Source organism: Bufo bufo, chromosome 4 (assembly GCF_905171765.1).
Source record: "Bufo bufo chromosome 4, aBufBuf1.1, whole genome shotgun sequence".
NCBI lineage: Eukaryota > Metazoa > Chordata > Amphibia > Anura > Bufonidae > Bufo > Bufo bufo.
The window spans coordinates 302,833,109-302,853,390 of record NC_053392.1 but is presented as its reverse complement, the minus strand read 5'-3'; the positions used below and the strand labels follow the sequence as shown (position 1 = coordinate 302,853,390).

The window sequence follows — 20,282 nt, the reverse complement described above, 5'->3', positions numbered from 1 at the left end:
GTCAGAAAGACTGAACTGAAGACATCCTGATGCATCCTGAACGGATTTCTCTCCATTCAGAATGCATTAGGATAAAACTGATCAGTTCTGGGGGACGGTCTGCCACAACTGGCTTTTCGCCCATGGGCGCGTATCTTAGAGGATGGTGAGGCAGGAGACAAGATCTTAAAAGGGTGGTGGGCGTTGAGGAACTCGGTCATAAATGAAACTTGGAGGGACACACAGTTCAGGATAATGCACAATGCCATATATGCCTTCAATCTCCCGACAGCGCCTAACAATCCGGACAGGATCACTAGTTGTCCAAAGTGTAGGGTGATGCACACCGATCTATTTCATGGTTTATGGTCCTGTCCTCAAATTCAAGGTCTGTGGTCCCAGATAGCCCAGATTTCAAAGGTTAGCTGGAATCTTACGGTTCCATTAAGCCCGATGATCTTTTTGTTTCATTATTGGGAGGAATTGAAGGATGGGGTCCTTGTGGAGCGAAGACTGCCTACCCTCTTCCATGCACTCTGTATGGTAGCTAAGAGGAGCATCTTGCAACGCTGGCTTCAGCCTTTGGTCCCTTGTAAAGATGACATTCTAGCCTCTTTTAGGGAATTGTTGGCTCTGGAGCGAGGTGATGCAATAAGACATAAAGAAGGGAAGGGAGGCAAGTTTCTTAAGAAATGGAGAGGTTTCCTAATCCAGTTCTTTACTAATTCCGAGATTGATAATATTATGAGACCTTTTACACTAACAAAGTGGTATTTAGAGGAACAATTGAAAGGGACGCTAGGTCGCTTGGCACTATGATATTTTTATTCGGATCGTCTGAGAATTTGCCCCTATGTCGACATAATACCTTTGACCCATGGCTATCAAGTGGCTTTGCAATTGTTCTGGCAGGACAAGAAGAAAAGAAAGTTAGTTGGTTTTGATTTGGGGTTGGGAAGATGGGGGGGGGGGATTTAGGTTTTTGGGGTTGGGGGGGTGGGGGAATTACTTGAGGAAGGTACTTGCCTCTTTGGGTCAACTTGTTACGTATCCTTGCTGTCTAACCAGGCATTAATGTATGCTTTATGAAAAATGATATGTAACAGACATGCTTTGCTTTGATTTCTGTATCTTTGTATTTTATGTTCTATTTTTCTCAATGAAAATAAAAATTGTCTTTAAAAAAAAAAAAAACTGATCAGTTCTTTTCTGGTATTGAGCCCCTAGGACGGAACTCAGTGCCGGAAAAGAAAAACGCAAGTGTGAAAGTACCCTTAGGCCCCTTGCAGATGAACGTGTCCGGATTAGGTCCGGATGCGTCCCGGTGCATTGCGGGCAAACCCGCGCGAGTAGGTATGTAATTGCAGTCAGTTTTAACTGCGATTGCGTTCCGTTGTTCAGTTTTTATCGCGCAGGTGATAAAAAACTTAATGTGGTACTTAGACCCGAACTTCTTCACAGAAGTTCAGGTTTGGGCTCAAGGTTGTGTAGATTGTATTATTTTCCCTTATAACATGGTTATAAGGGAAAATAATAGTATTCTGAATAGAGAATGCATAGTAAAATAGGGCTGGAGGGGAAAGAAAAAAAAAAATTTAACTCACCTTTATCCACTTGTTCGCGCAGCCGGCATCTCTTCGGTCTTCTTTTGGGAGGAATAGGACCTTTGATGACATCACTACGCTCATCACATGGTCCGTCACATGATCCATTGACCCCTCCAGCCCTATTGCACCCGTGCGGAAAAAAACGGAACGCAATCGTAGACAAAACTGACTGAACTTGCTTGCAAAATGGTGCTAGTTTCACTGAACGCATCCGGAGCCAATCCGTATCGTTCGTGTGAGAGGCCTAAGGCCTCTTTCACACGGGCGTCCCGGATTTGCTCCGGATGCGTCGCGTGTGCATTGCGGGAAAACCACGCGAGTAGGCACGCAATTGCAGTCAGTTTTGACTGCAATTGCGTTCCGATGTTCAGTTTTTTTTTAGCACGAGTGCAATGCGTTTTGCACGCGCGTGAAAAAAAACTGAATGTTGGTACCCAGACCCGAACCCGGACTTCTTCACTGAAGTTTGGGTTAGGTGTTCTGTATATTTTATTATTTTCCCTTGGTTATAAAGTAAAATTTTAGCATTCTTAATACAGAATGCTTAGTAAACTGTGGCTTGGGGGTAAAAAAAAAATTTTTTATAAATAAATTAACTCACTTCATCGCGCAGCCGGGATGTCTTCTTTCAGGACCTGCAAAAGGACCTTTGATGACGTAATCGCGTTCACCACGTGGTGACGTTAACGCAGGTCCTGCTGAATGAAGATAGAAGATTACATCATGTAAGGTTCTTTTGCAGGTCCTGAAAGAAGACGATGCCGTCTGCACGAACAACAGGACGAGGCGAGTTATTTTTTTTAACCTCCCCAGGCACATTTTAGTAAGCATTCTGTATTAAGAATGCTATTATTTTCCCTTATAACCATGTTATAAGGGGAAATTAAACAGAGAATAGACTTTACTGGGGTCCGAGGTTGCTCATCCCTATCATCTCCTAGCAACCATGCGTGAAAATCGCACTGCATCCGCACTTGATTGCGATTTTCACACAGACCCATTCATTTCTATGGGGCCTGCGTTGCGTGAAAAACACATTATATAGCGCATGCTGCGATTTTCACGCAACGCACAAGTGATGCGTGAAAATCACCGCTCATCTGCACAGCCCCTAAATGCGCCATTAGGCTGCATTCACACATTAGGTGTTTGGTCAGTGATTGTGAGCCAAATCCAGGATTGGAGCCTCCACAGACATAAGGTATAAGGGAAAGATCTGCACCTGTTCTGTGTTTAGAGCAGCACCTGGTTTTGGCTCACAATCGCTGATGGAAATCACTGACCGAACACTTATTATTAGGGTTGAGTGAATCTGGTTCGGATTGCTGTATCCGAACCTGATTCTTTTAAAAACTACCTTAAGAATATATGGGCTCCGTCCTACTGTAAAAAGTATGGCCACCGAAGTTTCAGCAAATATCACTAGACTTACTTTGTCTCGTCTTTTAGGCTACTTTCACACTAGTGCTTTTACTGGGTCCGGCAGGGTTCAGCAAAAACGTTTCTGTTACTGATAATACAACCATCTGCATCCGTTATGAACGGATCCGGTTGTATTATCTGTAACATACCCAAGATGGATCCGTCATGAACTTCATTAAACGTCAATAAGGACGGATCCGTTTTCTATTGTGGCAGAGAAAACGGATCCGTCCCCATTGACTTGCATTGTGGGTCTTGCTCCGCATCCCAGGACGGAAAGCAAACTGCAGCTCCGGTATGTGAACGGAACAGAATGCATTTTGGAGCATTCCGTTCTGTTCAGTTACGTTTTATCCCCATTGACAATGAATGGGGACAAAACGGAAGCGGTTTTTTTCCGGTATTGAGACCCTATGACAGATCTCAATACCGGAAAATATTAACGCTAGTGGGAAAGTAGCCTAAGACAAACTCAGCTTCGTGCCTCATTAACAAAGCAGAGTTCAGCTTCATATTTTGATACAGTAAGGGTCCATTCACACGATCGTTTAAATGGATCTGCACCCATTCCGCAATTTTGCGGAACAGGTGCGGACCCATTCACTTCAATGTTCCGTTCCACGGCCACGCAAAAAATATAGAGCATTCTTTATATAACGCCGGCCATGTGCAGTCCGCAAAATACGTAACGCACACAGCCGGTATCCGTATTTTGCGAATCTGCAATTTGCTGACCGCAAAACACTTACGGTTGTATGAATGCAACCTTAGGCTGGGTTCACATCATGTTTTTCCCATCCGTTTAATGTATACAAAAAACGTATACATTAGGGCTCTTTCACACTTGCGTTATTGTCTTCCGGCATAGAGTTCCGTCGTTGGGGCTCTATGCCGGAAGAATCCTGATCAGGATTATCCTAATGCATTCTGAATGGAGAGAAATCCGTTCAGGATGCATCAGGATGTCTTCAGTTCCGGAACGGAACGTTTGTTGGCCGGAGAAAATACCGCAGCATGCTGCGCTTTTTGCTCCGGCCAAAAATCCGGAACACTTGCCGCAAGGCCGGATCCGGAATTAATGCCCATTGGAAGGCATTGATCCGGATCCGGCCTTAAGCTAAACGCCGTTTCGGCGCATTGCCGGAGCCGACATTTAGCTTTTTCAGAGTGGTTACCATGGCTGCCGGGACGCTAAAGTCCTGACAGCCATGGTAAAGTGTAGTGGGGAGCGGGGGAGCAGTGTACTTACCGTCCGTGCGGCTCCCCGGGCGCTCCAGAGTGACGTCAGGGCGCCCCAAGCGCATGGATCATGTGATCGCATGGATCACGTCATCCATGCGCATGGGGCGCTCTGACGTCATTCTGGAGCGCCCCGGGAGCCGCACGGACTGTAAGTATACCGCTCCCCCGATCCCCGCTCCTACTATGGCAACCAGGACTTTAATAGCGTCCTGGGTGCCATAGTAACACTGAAAGCATTTGGAAGACGGTTCCGTCTTCAAATGCTTTCAGTACACTTGCGTTTTTCCGGATCCGGCGGGCACCTCCGGCAACGGAAGTGCATGCCGGATCCCAACAACGCAAGTGTGAAAGAGGCCTTAGGGTACTTTCACACTAGCGTTTTTCTTTTCCGGCACTGAGTTCCGTCCTAGGGGCTCTATACCGGAAAAGAACTGATCAGTTTTATCCTAATGCATTCTGAATGGAGAGCAATCCGTTCAGGATGCATCAGGATGTCTTCAGTTCAGTCTTTTTGACTGATCAGGAAGAAGATAATACCGCAGCATGCTACGGTTTTATCTCCGGCCAAAAAAACTGAAGACTTTCCTGAATGCATTTTTTTTCCATAGAAATGTATTAGTGCCGGATCTACCGCAATGCCAGATCTGTCCTTCTGGTCTGCGCATGCGCAGACCGGTAAAAATGTGAATAAAATATATAACGGATCCATTTCTCCGGATGACAAATGGAGAGACGGATCCATTCTTGCAATGCATTTGTAAGACGGATCCGCATCCAGATCTGTCTACAAATGCTGTCCGTTTGCATTCAGATTGACGGAACTGCTTGCCGGATCACTCTGCCGCAAGTGTGAAAGTAGCCTTAACCAGGCATACTCAACCTGCAGCCCTCCAGCTGTTGCAAAACTACAACCCCCAGCATGCCCAAACAGCCTACAGCCATAGGCCTACAGCAGGGCATTGTGGGAGTTATAGTTTTACAACAGCTATAGGGCCGCAGGTTGAGCATGCCTGATGCCTCAGACTGATGCCATACAGTGGCATCCATTCACCATAGAGTTCCATTGTAAAAAAAATATATATATATAGACTTTTTTTTTTACCGGACTGTGCAGGATACATGAACGTGGTGTGCTGCGTTTTTGTATCCTTTTTTTTTTTGTAACATATATGTCAAACGGAGGCATAAAACGTGATGTGAACCCAGCCTAATTTATGCGGAGGCCATACATTTTACAGTAGGATGGAGCCCATATTCTTAAAGGGGTCTTCCCATCTCAGTCAATGGGGGCATATCGCTAGGATATGCCCCCATTGACTGATAGGTGCAATGAGAACAGAGCCGGGAAATGAACGGAGGGCGCACTGCGCATACGCAGCCGTCGTCCATTCATTTCTATGGGGCCGCCGAAAATAGCCGAGCGCCGTCTGCCCCATAGAAATGCGGGGGGACGCGCATGCGCGGTGCGCTCCCATTCACTTCTATGGGAGCAGCGCTTGGTGGTGGACAGACCCCAGGAAATCCAGGGTCCTCCAGCCACAGCGGTCCCCGCTTCGTACTCGTTGTAGGTGCCGGTCCCAGCGGTGGGACCCGCAGCTATCAGACAATGGGGGCATATCCTAGCGATATACCCCAATTATATGCGATGGGAATACCCCTTTAAGGTGGTTTTTACAACAATCGGGTTCAGATACAGCAATACTTATTTATTATGGATGAGCGAACGCCTGTTTCCAAGTCCGGCGCACAAGGTTCGGGTTATGGACTCCATAACATACCTTATGGTCCGTGGTACCGGAATCCATAATGGAATTCTCAGATAACCCGACCCTTGTACGCCAAACTTGAAACACAAAGTTCTCTCATCCCTAATTCGAATCCTGTGCCAGGACACTAGGTAATGCACAGTCAATGGAGGAACGCATTACAGGTGGAGATGTAGCTATAACTATTAGCACTTTCACCTCTTGCCAGTCACATGCCAACAGACATGAAAGGTGCAATTACTACTCCTGTGTGGCGGAATGCAGTGGGCATCATGAGACCGGGAAGGCTCGGGTAGAAGACCCCGTTATCCGGTAAACACACCTGGCACCGACTCCTTCCCGCAGCTTCCTCCAGTCTCTCACACTTTCAGTCGGGCCTTCCCTCCAGCGAGGTCACGTGACCGGCGCGAGCTGTGATTGGAGGAGAGCAGTTCCGGGCAGGTCACAGGGAGGCACGTGCGTCTGTGAGAGATGCGGCTTCCTGCGTGCCTGTGATGCGGCACCGTCCTCCGTTCATGTCCGTACTGCCGGGGACGCCATGGCTTGTTACTTCAGGAGAGCGATAGCGGAGCAGGTAGTGAGACGTCCTTGTCCTTCTGACTGAGCGGTGCATTGTGGGAGGACTAGAGCTCAATGGGTACTGCCCTTCTGGTTGACCTGTCCTACACACAGCGGTTTATTTCTGCTGTCAGGAATATTATTGACCTCCCAGCCATTATGGTTGACTCTAGTCAGCAGGGGCGGACTGGGAACTTAAAGGGGTATTCCCATCACACACAATGGGGGCATATCGCTAGGGTTTCCCGGGGTCCGTCCACCACCTCTTCTACCATTAATTTATGTGGGGCAGACGGAAATAGCTGAGCCAGCGTTTGGCTATTTTTGGTGGCCCCATTGAAATAAATGGAGGGTGTCTGCGCATGCGCAGTGCGCCCTCCATCCATTTCCCCGCTCCGTTCTTGTTGTAGGTGTGGGTCCTGCACCTATCAGACAATGGGGCATATCCTAGCAATATGCCCCCATTGTATGTGATGGTAAAACCCCTTTAAAGTGGCCCTGGAAAAATTACTAAAAGTGGAATGCAGGGCCAGCAATACCAGATTGCGGCACATTATACCACCCCAACAGAGCCAAATACCACAGTCCATCACAAAATACATCCCCAAAAACTTCCACTGGCAGGCTGTGAGGAGGGCCCGGGCAGCCATCTGGGCATTGGCCCACAGGGACATTTCCTTGTAAGGTGACGGTCTATGGCCAGACCGCCCCTGCTAGTCAGTAAACCAGCAGAATCCTGACTGGAATGATGAAGAAAACTGAAGTAATTAAAGGGCATCTGTCCGCAGATCTGTATCTATGAAACTGGCGGACCTGTTACATGTGCGCTTGGAAGCTGAAGACATCACTGTTTGTCCCATGTTTATATGTGTCCGCATCCTCTAGGAGCAACGGGAGCGTTGCCATTACACCTAAAGGCTCTGTCTCTGCAGCTGCTGTGCCTTGTTGACATTGAATGACTTTAGAAGTCAAGGACAAACATGATGATATTTTCACTGCCTTGTCCGGTCAATACCAGTGCAGAGGTTGCAGCAGTTGAGAGCATCTAGGTGTAATGATAACACTCCCATTGTTCCTAGAGACTCATTTACATATATTTAAAGGCTGTGTACACCTTTTGGATGCAATTTTTGTTTATGATTGCATTTTACTCATTTTTGGCTCAAAATTATCCATAAAATAATCCTTTATTAAAAATATTGAGCCATTCTGTCAAAAAGGGTTAACTGTTTTTCTGTGTGACTGGTACTTTCGCTTTGTGCCGGTTATTTAATAACCCTTATCTATAACTACCTACAGGTTCGAAACACTTATTTAAGCCACGTTTGTATCAGTAAGATAATGATTAAGTTGTAATGAGTGTTTATAATGTCAGAGAGCAGAGATAAGGAGTCCGACTGGTCCTGCTCTGACGGAAAAGACAAAAAAAAACACAGGCAGCTAGTAGAGCATGTCAGCTCTGCACACAAAAAAGGATTCCATGTTGTTAATAAAGACCAAATGAAAACATTTTAACTTGAAATAAGTACATTGCAATAATAAAATAAATTGCCCCCAAATGTGTACATAACCTTTAAACTTCATTTTTCTCAGCAATGCCGGCACATGTGAACATGGGACCTACACAGATGTCTTCAGCTGCCAAGGGCACATGTAACAGGTCAGCCAGATACATTGTACAAATCTGCTGACAGATGGTCTTTAATGTATTTACAGTAATGGAAATAGTGAGGTGCACATTGGTCATTTAAAGGGAACTTGTCATCACCATAATGGCCCCCCAACTGCCGGGAGTACATCACAGCTCTGGTGGTCACGTCCTCAATGATGTTTATATCCAATGGATAACTCTGGTACAAAACCAATTTATTTCCCCCATATGCAAATGGCCTGTGTGAAGTCATGGGGGCAGCGGTCTTGATGGTCCAAGGCAAGCTTGCTGCACCCCAATCCCACCTCTTCAGTCTCGGTGTACATGAGACAGGGTTCTCAGGAGCATCAGATCTGAGAGGCAGGATGGGAGCACAGCTTGGAGCATCAAGACCTTGGTCCCCAGTGGCGTAGCTAGAAATGACTGGGCCCCACAGCAAATTTTTGAATGGGGCCCCCCCTCCCCCAGTAATTATTTTGCAACCCCTTCCTTTCATGCCTCCCCCATTCCTGTGGCTAGTAAAGATCGCTCTCTCAGACCAGGCCCGGCTGCTGTTCCATCATTTTTTTACACTGTCTATACTGTCACTGTATCTAATTTCATTGTGTAATACTGTTGAGGGGGCCCTGACCAAATCTTTTAGTCCTCCTCCTGGATGGGCCCCTTCTGGGTCAGGGCCCTAAAGCAGCTGCTTCCTCTATAGCTACGCCTCTGTTGGTCCCCTTGACTTCACACAGTCCATTTGCATTTGGTGGACAGGGAGAAATAAAGTGCTTTTGCGCCAAAGTTATCCATCAGACTACCTAAAAACATAATTGGGGACATGATGACTAGAGCTGCGAGTTACTCTGGGCAGTTGGGGGGACATTATGGTGGTGAGAGGCTCCTTTTAAATTTCTTCAGGGTCTGTAATGTTTATGTAATGCAGTCCCATTAACTTCTATGAGAAAACTCAACCACAAAGGCCAGGTTTATATATATATATATATATATATATATATATATATATATATACTGCTCAAAAAAATAAAGGGAACACAAAAATAACACATCCTAGATCTGAATTAATTAAATATTCTTCTGAAATACTTTGTTCTTTACATAGTTGAATGTGCTGACAACAAAATCACACAAAAATTAAAAATGGAAATCAAATTTTTCAACCCATGGAGGTCTGGATTTGGAGTCACACTCAAAATTAAAGTGGAAAAACACACTACAGGCTGATCCAACTTTGATGTAATGTCCTTAAAACAAGTCAAAATGAGGCTCAGTAGTGTATGTGGCCTCCACTTGCCTGTATGACCTCCCTACAACGCCTGTGCATGCTCCTGATGAGGTGGCGGACGGTCTCCTGAGGGATCTCCTCCCAGACCTGGACTAAAGCATCTGCCAACTCCTGGACAGTCTGTGGTGCAACGTGACGTTGGTGGATAGAGCGAGACATGATTTCCCAGATGTGCTCAATTGGATTCAGGTCTGGGGAACGGGCGGGCCAGTCCATAGCATCAATGCCTTCGTCTTGCAGGAACTGCTGACACACTTCAGCCACATGAGGTCTAGCATTGTCTTGCATTAGGAGGAACCCAGGGCCAACCGCACCAGCATATGGTCTCACAAGGGGTCTGAGGATCTCATCTCGGTACCTAATGGCAGTCAGGTTACTTCTGGCGAGCATATGGAGGGCTGTGCGGCCCTCCAAAGAAATGCCAACCCACACCATTACTGACCCAATGCCAAACCGGTCATGCTGGAGGATGTTGCAGGCAGCAGAACGTTCTCCACAGCGTCTCCAGACTCTGTCACGTCTGTCACATGTGCTCAGTGTGAACCTGCTTTCATCTGTGAAGAGCACAGGGCGCCAGTGGCGAATTTGCCAATCTTGGTGTTCTCTGGCAAATGCCAAACGTCCTGCACGGTGTTGGGCTGTAAGCACAACCCCCACCTGTGGACGTCGGGCCCTCATATCACCCTCATAGAGTCTGTTTCTGACCGTTTGAGCAGACACATGCACATTTGTGGCCTGCTGGAGGTCATTTTGCAGGGCTCTGGCAGTGCTCCTCCTGTTCCTCTTTGCACAAAGGCAGAGGTAGCGGTCCTGCTGCTGGGTTGTTGCCCTCCTACGGCCTCCTCCACGTCTCCTGATGTACTGGCCTGTCTCCTGGTAGCGCCTCCATGCTCTGGACACTACGCTGACAGACACAGCAAACCTTCTTGCCACAGCTCGCATTGATGTGACATCCTGGATAAGCTGCACTACCTGAGCCACTTGTGTGGGTTGTAGACTCCGTCTCATGCTACCACTAGAATGAATGCACCGCCAGCATTCAAAAGTGACCAAAACATCAGCCAGTAGGCATAGGAACTGAGAAGTGGTCTGTGATCACCACCTGCAGAACCATTCCTTTATTGGGGGTGTCTTGCTAATTGCCTATAATTTCCACCTGTTGTCTATCCCATTTGCACAACAGCATGTGAAACTGATTGTCACTCAGTGTTGCTTCCTAAGTGGACAGTTTGATTTCACAGAAGTGTGATTGACTTGGAGTTACATTGTGTTGTTTAAGTGTTCCCTTTATTTTTTTGAGCAGTGTATATATATATATATTAGTGTCCATACGTTTCCTTCGGATGTGGTACAGAGCCACTGCCAGAACTGATCCCATAACTTTGTTGGATCATTTCTAGCGTCTGGTGCATCAGTGTTGATGCCGGATGTCTCCCAGTGCTGGACAGAAAATCGTAGTATGTACGATTTTTTTTATGGGCACGGAACGGTACACAAAGTGCAAACAATATCATCAGTTCTGCTTTTGAGTGCCACACTTTGTCTTTGAAACTGAACAGAGATGCCTGAGAAATGACCACCACAATACGACCACCACATGTTTAGAAAGCTGCCCATACTCTTTCCGTTGCTGTCAGGCAAGCGGCTATGTTCCTTGTCCTCCTCATAAACATAAATGACTGTTACACACTCCCCTGGACAAAGAATCCGAAGAATTATGAGGGTGTTCCCATCTGGGACGTACGTGGCATATTGTTAGGATATGCTGTTATGGCGTTCACCGACTGTGATTGTGTATTGTTGTGACTTAGATGAAGATCAGATCACATTTTAGGACCATATCATTCCAAAGGGTTCACATACTTTTTCTTGCAACTGTATAAAGGCTCTTGCACACGGCCATGGTTTTTGTCTGCTTTTTTGCGGGTCAGATGTGGATCCGTTCATTTCAATGGGGCTGCACGGACGCGTGGATGTGGACAGCACACAGCATGCTGTCCACATCCACGCGTCCTTTCCGCGGCCCTGCCCAAAAAAAATGAACATGTCCTATTCTTGTCTGTTTTGCGGCCGGGAATAGGCAATTCTAGCAGAGGGCAGGACGTATCGTTGTGCAAAATGTGGAACACACACGGGCGGTATCTGTGTTTTGTCGATCCACAATTTGCAGTCCGCAGAAACGGCTCCTGCCGTGTGTATGAGGCCTAACTCTGAACTAGTCCTCTTGCTCGCCGTAGGTTTCACAAGCTGTGGGAGTGCCACCAGAAAAAATACTCCGCCATGTTCATGCAATTCCAGTCCACAGGAGACGGTAAGATAACTTTATTTTTTATTCTTCATATGCATACATCCACACATGGTTTTGTAGCAGATGCCTATGCACATTGTTTTAAATCCACACTGCATGTCAGTCTCCAGGATGAGATTTGTAACCATGCGATCCATTTTTGTTACTACTGTAATACACAGTGACTTTTCCACCCACAAATACAGATGGAGTGTCCGCAGTTGTATTCTCTGTGTGAACAAACCCTCTATGTGATATACTGTATACTGCCTAATAATGAGTAGGTCCCCCCTCATGCCGTTTATACAACTCTGACCTATTGCAGCATGACTTCTGAAGGTGACTTTCACAGCAGATACAGTAAATGGAGTCTGTCAGCATTTCTGACCTTTCAAAACTGCTGCTAGTACTTACCGTAATAGGTGGGGTGCAAAGCAGTTAAAATATACCTAGGTGGATGGTCATACTAGTTGTATGACGAGAAAAAAAAAAGATTTTAATCTTCCTTGCAACATGATGCAAAGTGCCCATTTTCTACTTTCTAAGGCTACTTTCAAACTTGCGGCAGAGTGATCCAGCAAGCAGTTCCGTCACCGGAAATCTGTATGCAAATGGACAGCATTTGTAGACGGATCCGTCTCACAAATGCATTGCAAAAACGGATCCGTTTGTCATACGGACAAACTGATCCGTTTCTATATATTTTTTTTTTTTCACATTTTTAAAAGTCTTCGCATACGAGGACCGGAAGGACGGATCCGGCATTGCGGTATTTTTAATGCCAGATCCGGCACTAATACATTTCAAAGTAAATTAATGCCGGATCCAGCATTCCGGCAAGTGTGCCGTGATTTTGGACGGAGAAAAAAACCCAGAATGCTACGGTATTATCTCTGTCCTGAAAAGTCAAAAAGACTGAACTAAAGACATCCTGATGCATCCTGAACGGAATGCATGGGGATACAACTGATCAGTTCTTTTCCGGTATTGAGCCCCTAGGACAGAACTTTATGCCGGAAAAGAAAAAACGCTAGTGTGAAAGTACCCTTACTGTGAAGTGCCCTGGACTCTTTGCACTGAACACTCCTCACCCCACCTTTCTTAAATGACCCTCTCATTCCAGAAAACCAGCACTCAAGAGGGGACTTACAGTGGGGTCCACCAGGTTCTGTCCAACACTTTATGAGAAAAAAACTGTGCTACGTACTGCTCATTAGCTTCCGACCAAAAATGTTTTTGAACAGGAGCAGGAACATAGGCAATTTTTTTCTTTTGACTATGACCATCGGGGTTATCGGCTCCAAGTCTAGAGGACCCTTTTAAGGGCCATTCCTTGTCCTGAAGTTCCTTTCCAAGATCAGATTCCAGTTATGAAACATAGGGTAATTGCTTCATACAGTAAATAGTAAGACAGGGTGACTTAAAGGGAACCTGTTATCAACTTTGTGCTGCCCATACTAACGGCAGAATAAAGTAGAGACAGGGGAGTTGATTTCAGCAATCTGTTTATAAGTTAAAAGTAAGTGATTGCAGAGAACCAACATCGCAATCATTGCAGACTAGGCCTGGAAAAGAGTCCTGACCACCTGAGAAGAGTCCTGGTTATTCATGATCTCCTGCTCTCCTGCTGATGACTGACAGGCTTCTACCTAGTTTTCTCCCTTTCTCTCTAGGAGAGAACTGCCAACCATCAGCAGATGGGAGAGAGAGCAGGAGATTAGGAATAACCAGGACTCTTCTCAGGTAGGTTTGACTCTTTTCAAGGCCTGGGCTGCAATGATTATGATGCTGGTTCTCAGCAACCGCTTACTTTTAGCTCATGAGTGACACACCGCTGACATCAGCATTTCTGTCACTATTCTATGCTGCCCTCAGTGAGGTCAGCTTAAAGTTGATGACAGGTTCCCTTTAAAAGTGGGGAAGATCAGTTGAATTAAATTTAGGCTCCCCATGATGTTTGTGAGAACATCGGGGGCCATGATTATTGCAGGGATTGCATAATTTGCAGGTGAGCATAGCTGGACCTAATAGGTGAGGAATTATAAAGTTCCCTGCAAGTGTTCAATTTTATTTTTTTTAAATGCCGTTGTTATGTGGGGGAATAAAATAAATATAATATATAAAGCTGAGTGTATGTGTGTATGTCCGCTAAAGGAATCCGCACTGTCACAGTTACAATCACGTAATTTACGTACGTACGTACGTACGTACGTACTGTTCTCAGATATTCCCGAAAAATGCAAATATGGCACATCACATGACCTACAATAGCCAATAGAAGCCTGCAGGTCTTTCTCTTCATATCCCAACTGACATACACATGGTCACATGTCCCTTATCAGCCAATAGAAAACTCGCAGGTCCTTAATCTCCACATACACACAGTTTTACACCAGGTTTCCATAACAACCCAGCCATTTTCCTTCACTGCTGTAGGTCAGCTTTCAAGGGCAGGGCGCTGTGGATGACACTGTTAAGGGAGCAGAGTGTTGTGAAGGTCACAGTTAAGTGGGCAGGTAAGGTGGCCATTAAGGCCACCCTCAAAAGACGAACTTCCAGGCCACACTAAGCCACGCCCCTGAACTGGTTAGACCACACCCACTCCGCAGCCGACGGGTATTGAAAAAATGAAGGTAAAAATCAACTTCTGTCAGCTGCAGCGGTGGGAGGGAGGGCGACTTTCTCCCTGTAGTTCATGCTCAGACAGCACAGTGCTGCTGTCTGAGAGTGAGCTGTTCAAAAGGACATCCCTGTTTCCTTCGGACGGAGGACAGGGAGTCCTCAAACCGGACCTCTGGCTACACTAGGGGCAGGCTGCTGTGGAGGTCACAGTTAAGGGGATGGTCCACTATGGAGGTCAGTGTTAAGGGGCAGATTGCTGTAGAGGCCACTGTTAAGGAAATCAGTGCTAAGGAGGGGGGGTACTGTGGAGGTCACTAATAAAGGGGCAGCCACTGTGGAGGTCACTGTTAAGGGGGCGGGATGCTGTGGAGGGCACTGTTAAAGGGACGGTCTGCTATAGAGGTCAGTGTTAAGGGACAGGGTGCTGTAGAGATCACTGTTAAGGGGGTGGGGTGTTGTGGAAGTCACATTTTAAAGGAACGGAGCTCTGTGGAGGTCACTGTTAAAGGGGCAGTCGCTGTGGAGGTCTCTGTTAAGGGGGCCGGGAATGGTGGAGGTCAGTTAAGGGGGCTGTAACCTGTGATCAGTGTTTAGGGGAAGGTGCTGTAGAGGTCACTGTTAAGGGGGCGGGCCCCAGTGGAGGTCACTGTCAAGGGGGTGGAGTGCTGTGGAGCTTACTGTTAAAGGGGCAGGCTGCTGTGAAGGTCAAAGTTAAGGGGGTGGGCTGCTGTGGAGGTCCCATTTTAAGGAGATGGGGCATGGTGGGGGGCTGTGGATACCTTCGATAACTTTTAACAACACACACAAACATTAAGAAATAGACTAAATATACCTGTGCGAAGCCGGATCCTTCAGCTAGTCTAAAATATTTTTATTAATTAGAAAATCGCAACGCCTTATGTATTGTAATCTAAGTAACTCCTTTCTATCCCTCTAAGCTCATCAGCTGATTTTCAGCTTCATCTGAAGTCTGTGTTGGATGATCCTCTGGAAGCAGCGAGATACCAGGAGAAGACAGAGAAGCTGGCAGACCAGGTAGTGATGAGAAGGCATAAGTTTGTCTTCTAGTGCATGCCTACAGAGTGCCCAGACGAGCACTGCTTTTTGGGAATTGCATGTATTTCCATAACATTTTTAAATACAGTATTGAGACAATTTACAAGATTTGCTAAATAGTCATGTTAGTAAATTTTATCCCATACGGGTAGGAAGGTGACAACTGCATATGCCACTGTATTCTGTAGCTTCGGTCAGCTTGATATTGTTTGGCGGTGGCTACTCTCATTCAGATGGACTTTCCCTCTTGGGGTATGGTCACAAGTGGCCTATATTGCTGTGGATTTGCTGCAAGCTGCACATTTTACCCTCTGCATTGCAAAGGGTGAAATCCACAGGGTGAGATCCTGCGGAGTTGTTATCCTCACCCCAACCTTATAAAATAAAACGCTGTAAAACACTCTAGATGACTATTTGTCTAACAAATGCTAAACTTCTGTGCAAATGCACCACTGATCGTGTTACTATATTGTTTAAGTATGTGTCCTGAGCAAAAAAGAAGGAAAGTAAGTACATAGGTAGTTCTGCATCAGCTTCACATGAGTGTTGTGTGAAGACAAGCAGAGCGAAATATATATTGTAAGCAGTTTTTCTCATAGATTTTTAGCATCCGATGACTTTTAATTAGCATTCGCACAGATAAATTATTTTTCATAATCAAATCTCTTTTTAGAGTTTGTATTTAGTTCATGTCAGAGTTATACCTCTGGGGAGATTCTCTGACATATACCATTGTACAGACATATAGTAGTATTCATTGGCCATTGCCTTCCTCATCTCAATGAGGACATCGTCCTCCCCTGTCTGTGCCCCTTTCCTTCCCACCCTCGGGAACGGGAACTGCACCGCTTGGACGTTGTAAGGGCCTTGAAGATTTACTTGGAGATCACCGGCTCCTTTCGACGCACAGACTCTTTTTGTGGTTCCGGAGGGTCCGCGCAAAGGGCTGGCGGGGTCCAAGGTGGCTATCGCCCGTTTCATCAAATTGACAATTGCTGAGGCTTACCGTGCCAAGGGCAAGGTTCCGCCTTTCGGTGTTACCGCTCATTCCACCAGAGCAGTCAGGGCCTCTTGGGCCCAGAGACATCGGGCTTCGGCTGAACAATTGTGCAAGGCTGCTACTTGGTCTTCCTTGCGCACCTTTACCAAGTTCTACAGGGTGCACACTCATGCATCGGTGGATGCTGCTTTGGGTCGCCTGGTCTTGCAGGCGGCGGTTTCTTGATGCCTGCGGTTGCTTCGCCTTGGGCTGTAGTCCCTCCCTTCTTGGACTGCTCTCGGACGTCCCAAGGTCTCCTGTGCCCCCCAAGGAAATTGGCGAGAAAACGAGATTTTTGTATAACTTACTAGTAAAATCTCTTTCTCGCTCTTCCTTGGGGGACACAGCACCCACCCATCGTTGTTTGTTCTACAGGTTACGGTTTGGTTGCCCCTGTTGGGTAGTTGACTTGTTGGTTCCACTTTGTTGGTCATTACCTTTTCTCACTACTTGGACACGCAACTAGCAGTCTCTCTCTCTCTTCAGGCTGAGGGTATAGCTGCCCGAGGAGGGGCTTAACAGTTTTCACTTAGTGTCACGCCTCCTAAGGAGCTGAGCTATACCAAAGGTCTCCTGTGTCCCCCAAGTAAGAGCGAGAAAGAGATTTTACTGGTAAGTTATACAAAAATCTTGTTTTTTCCACGCGGGTGCAATGCGTTTTGATGTGTTTTTTTTATACACGTGATAAAAAACTGAAGGTTTACAAACAACATCTCTTAGCAACCATCAGTGAAAAACGCATCACACCCGCGCTTGCTTGCGGATGCAGTGCGTTTTTCACGCAGCTCCATTCACTTCTATGGGGCCAGGGCTGCGTAAAAACCGCAGAATATAGAACAAGCTGCGATTTTCACGCAACGCAGCACTGATGCGTGAAAAAAAAGCTCATGTACACAGACCCATGGAAATGAATGGGTCATGATTCAGTGCGGGTGCTATGCATTCACATCACGCATTGCACCCGCGTGGAAAACTCGCTCATGTGAAAGGGACCTAAACCTGTTAGCCCCTCCTACAGTGTGCAGCATGCATGTCTCTGAGAACGCCCAGGAATGTTTTCTTATCAGCACAATGGGCGATGGGTACTGTCTATAACCCACTTCATTACAAGGAAACTTACCGTATAAATTATTACACAGAGTATTAAACAGAATTAAAGGGAACAGAACCACTCGGTACTTAAAAATACCCTTACAATACAGCATGCAAGATCAATCTGTTTTGTCTACAATTGTTTTTCAATTTTTTTTCTCTCAAGACTCAGCATCTCCTAGCAACTATCCGTGAAAAACAGACTGAATCTGGATGCCATGTGCTGTGAGGTGTTTTTTTGTCACTGACCCACTGTTTGTTTTGTTTTTTTCCTGAACGCACAGATGGTCAGTGAAAAAATATTCATGTGTATATACACCCAGTGAAATGAATGCGTCAAGGTTCAGTCCGGATGCTGTCCGTTCGCAAAATGGAATGCATCTGGATGGAAAACTCGCTTGTGATTAAATAGCCTTAAAGTCATGGCATACTACATACATTCTTGGCATTGAAAAGGTCACACCATCAGGACATTCTTTACATCTGAAACATGTATTACAATTATTCTTGCAAAATGAAATCATCTTTATATTTTAGCTGGTTTCAGACTCGATAATTAGTGAAATTGGCTTGGTGCGGGGAGTCTTGACCTTCAAAGTTAACAGACCTTTATTAGTTAAGGTGAGTTTTGTAAATTATTTTAACCCAGAATACATATAGAAAGTAATACTGTAATCATGGCTAACGTATTGTGCTTTTTTTTTTTTTTTTTTTTTTAGAAAGTTATTCATAAAGTAAGACATGATGGCCCCAGGTATGGATTTAGCTCCGATCTTTTGTCAGACTTCCCAAAAGGTTTGACACTAGTGGAATACAGGTATGTACCCCTCCTCACACACACTGCAGTGTCCTGTAGAAGGTGTCTCATTCAGAATTCCAGATCCCCTATGAAATACACTGCCTGTCCAAAAAAAAAGTCGCCACCAAAAAAAAGCCTTTAGCTTTGATTACGGCACACATTCGCTGTGGCATTTTTTTCCGATAAGCTTTTGCAATGTCACAAGATTTATTTCCATCCAGTGTTGATAAAAATCAGCATGTTTGGTACCCAAACTTCTTCACAGAAGTTCGGGCTTGGGTTAGGTGTTGTGTAGATTGTATTGTTTTCCCTTATAACATGGTTATATTGGAAAATAATAGCATTCTTAATACAGAATGCTTAGTAAAATAGGGCTGGAGGGGTTAAAAAAAACAATAATAATTTAACTCGCCTTAATCCACTTCTTCGCGCAGCCCGGCTTCTCTTCTTTCTTAAGGACCTGGGGAAAGGACCTTTAAAGGGGTTATCCAAGTTATATTTATTGATGACCTATCCTCAGGATAGGTCATCAATATCAGATCGGCGGGGGTCCGACACCCGGCACCCCCTCCGATCAGCTGTTTGAAGAGAAGGCATGTGGTGTCAGCGCTGCCTCCTCTTCACTGTTTACCTTCTAGCCGTTGCATCTGCAGTGGTGAGCAGGTGTAATTACACCCAAGCCTTCCTATTGAAATGAATGGGACGGCTTGGGTGTAATTACACCTGCTCACCACTGCAGATGCAACGGCTAGAAGGTAAACAGTGAAGAGGAGGCAGCGCTGACACCACATGCCTTCTCTTCAAACAGCTGATCGGAGGGGGTGCCGGGTGTCGGACCCCCGCCGATCTGATATTGATGACCTATCCTGAGGATAGGTCATCAATAAATATAACTTGGATAACCCCTTTAATGACATCAATGTGCTCATCACATGGTCCATCACATGATCCATCACCATGCTGATGGATCATGTGACGGACCATGTGATAAGCACAGTGACGTCACCACAGGTCCTTTTCCTCCTGCACAGCAAAGAAGAGGAGAAGAGAAGCCGGGCTGCGCGAACAAGTGGATTAAGGTGAGTTAAAAAAAAAAAAAAAATTAACCCCTCCACCCCTATTGTACTATGCATTCTGTATTAAGAATGCTATTATTTTCCCTTATAACCATGTTATAAGGGAAAATAATAAAGATCGGGTCCCCATCCCGATCATCTCCTAGCAACCATGCGTGAAAATTACACCGCATCCGCACTTGCTTGTGAATGCTTGCGATTTTCACGCAGCCCCATTCACTTCTATGGGGCCTGCGTTGCGTGAAAAACGCACAAAATAGAGCATGCTGCGATTTTCACGCAACGCACAAGTGATGCGTGAAAATCACTGCTCATGTGCACAGCCCCATAGAAATGAATGGGTCCGGATTCAGTGCGGGCGCAATGCGTTCACCTGACGCGTTGCACCCGCGCGGAAATCTCGCCCGTGTGAAAAAGGCCCAATTCATAGATTGTTTTTTTGAGATTCTATCCTGTTCAACAATGTCCCGTTGGATGGATGCAAAATTAGAGTCCATTCACACATCCGCAAAATAGGTCCGCATCCATTACATAATTTTGAGGAACATTTGCGGACCCGTTTATTTTCAATGGGGCCGGAATGTGCTGTCCGCATCCGCATGCGGAACACACATTGCTGGTGTCCGTGTTTTGTGGATCCGCAAAACACATACGGACGTGTAAATGGACCCTTGAATTGAAGTCTTTTCTTTTTGCTCTGGTTCGATTTAACGCACATTATAATTTTTTATCTAAGCATCTTTAACAATAGCCATACAATTACAATATCTGATGGAGGTGTTTCTTGTGTAGTCTCAG

General features: G+C 45.8%; 2 protein-coding genes across 4 annotated transcripts in view; one reads left to right on the top strand and one right to left on the bottom strand.

Annotated features, from left to right (window-relative positions):
• The window catches only part of ORC3 (origin recognition complex subunit 3), a 105,185-nt gene extending 98,733 nt beyond the window's left edge, over nucleotides 1–6,452 (bottom strand). The window contains exon 1 of one of the 3 annotated variants that reach the window (XM_040428746.1): nucleotides 6,339–6,452. The gene's annotated coding sequence lies outside the window, so the exon portion shown is untranslated. Of the gene's footprint in view, nucleotides 1–6,206 lie in introns of all 3 variants that reach the window. The other 2 variants (XM_040428747.1, XM_040428748.1) reach the window with 2 other exon arrangements.
• Nucleotides 6,433–20,282, top strand: part of RARS2 (arginyl-tRNA synthetase 2, mitochondrial) — a 55,671-nt gene continuing 41,821 nt past the window's right edge. Inside the window, exons 1-5 of the mRNA XM_040428749.1 lie at nucleotides 6,433–6,590; nucleotides 11,751–11,824; nucleotides 15,361–15,457; nucleotides 18,147–18,230; nucleotides 18,329–18,426. Coding sequence (XP_040284683.1) covers nucleotides 6,555–6,590; nucleotides 11,751–11,824; nucleotides 15,361–15,457; nucleotides 18,147–18,230; nucleotides 18,329–18,426 — 389 coding nt within the window. The 5' untranslated portion in view covers nucleotides 6,433–6,554. The remainder of the gene's footprint in view (nucleotides 6,591–11,750; nucleotides 11,825–15,360; nucleotides 15,458–18,146; nucleotides 18,231–18,328; nucleotides 18,427–20,282) is intronic.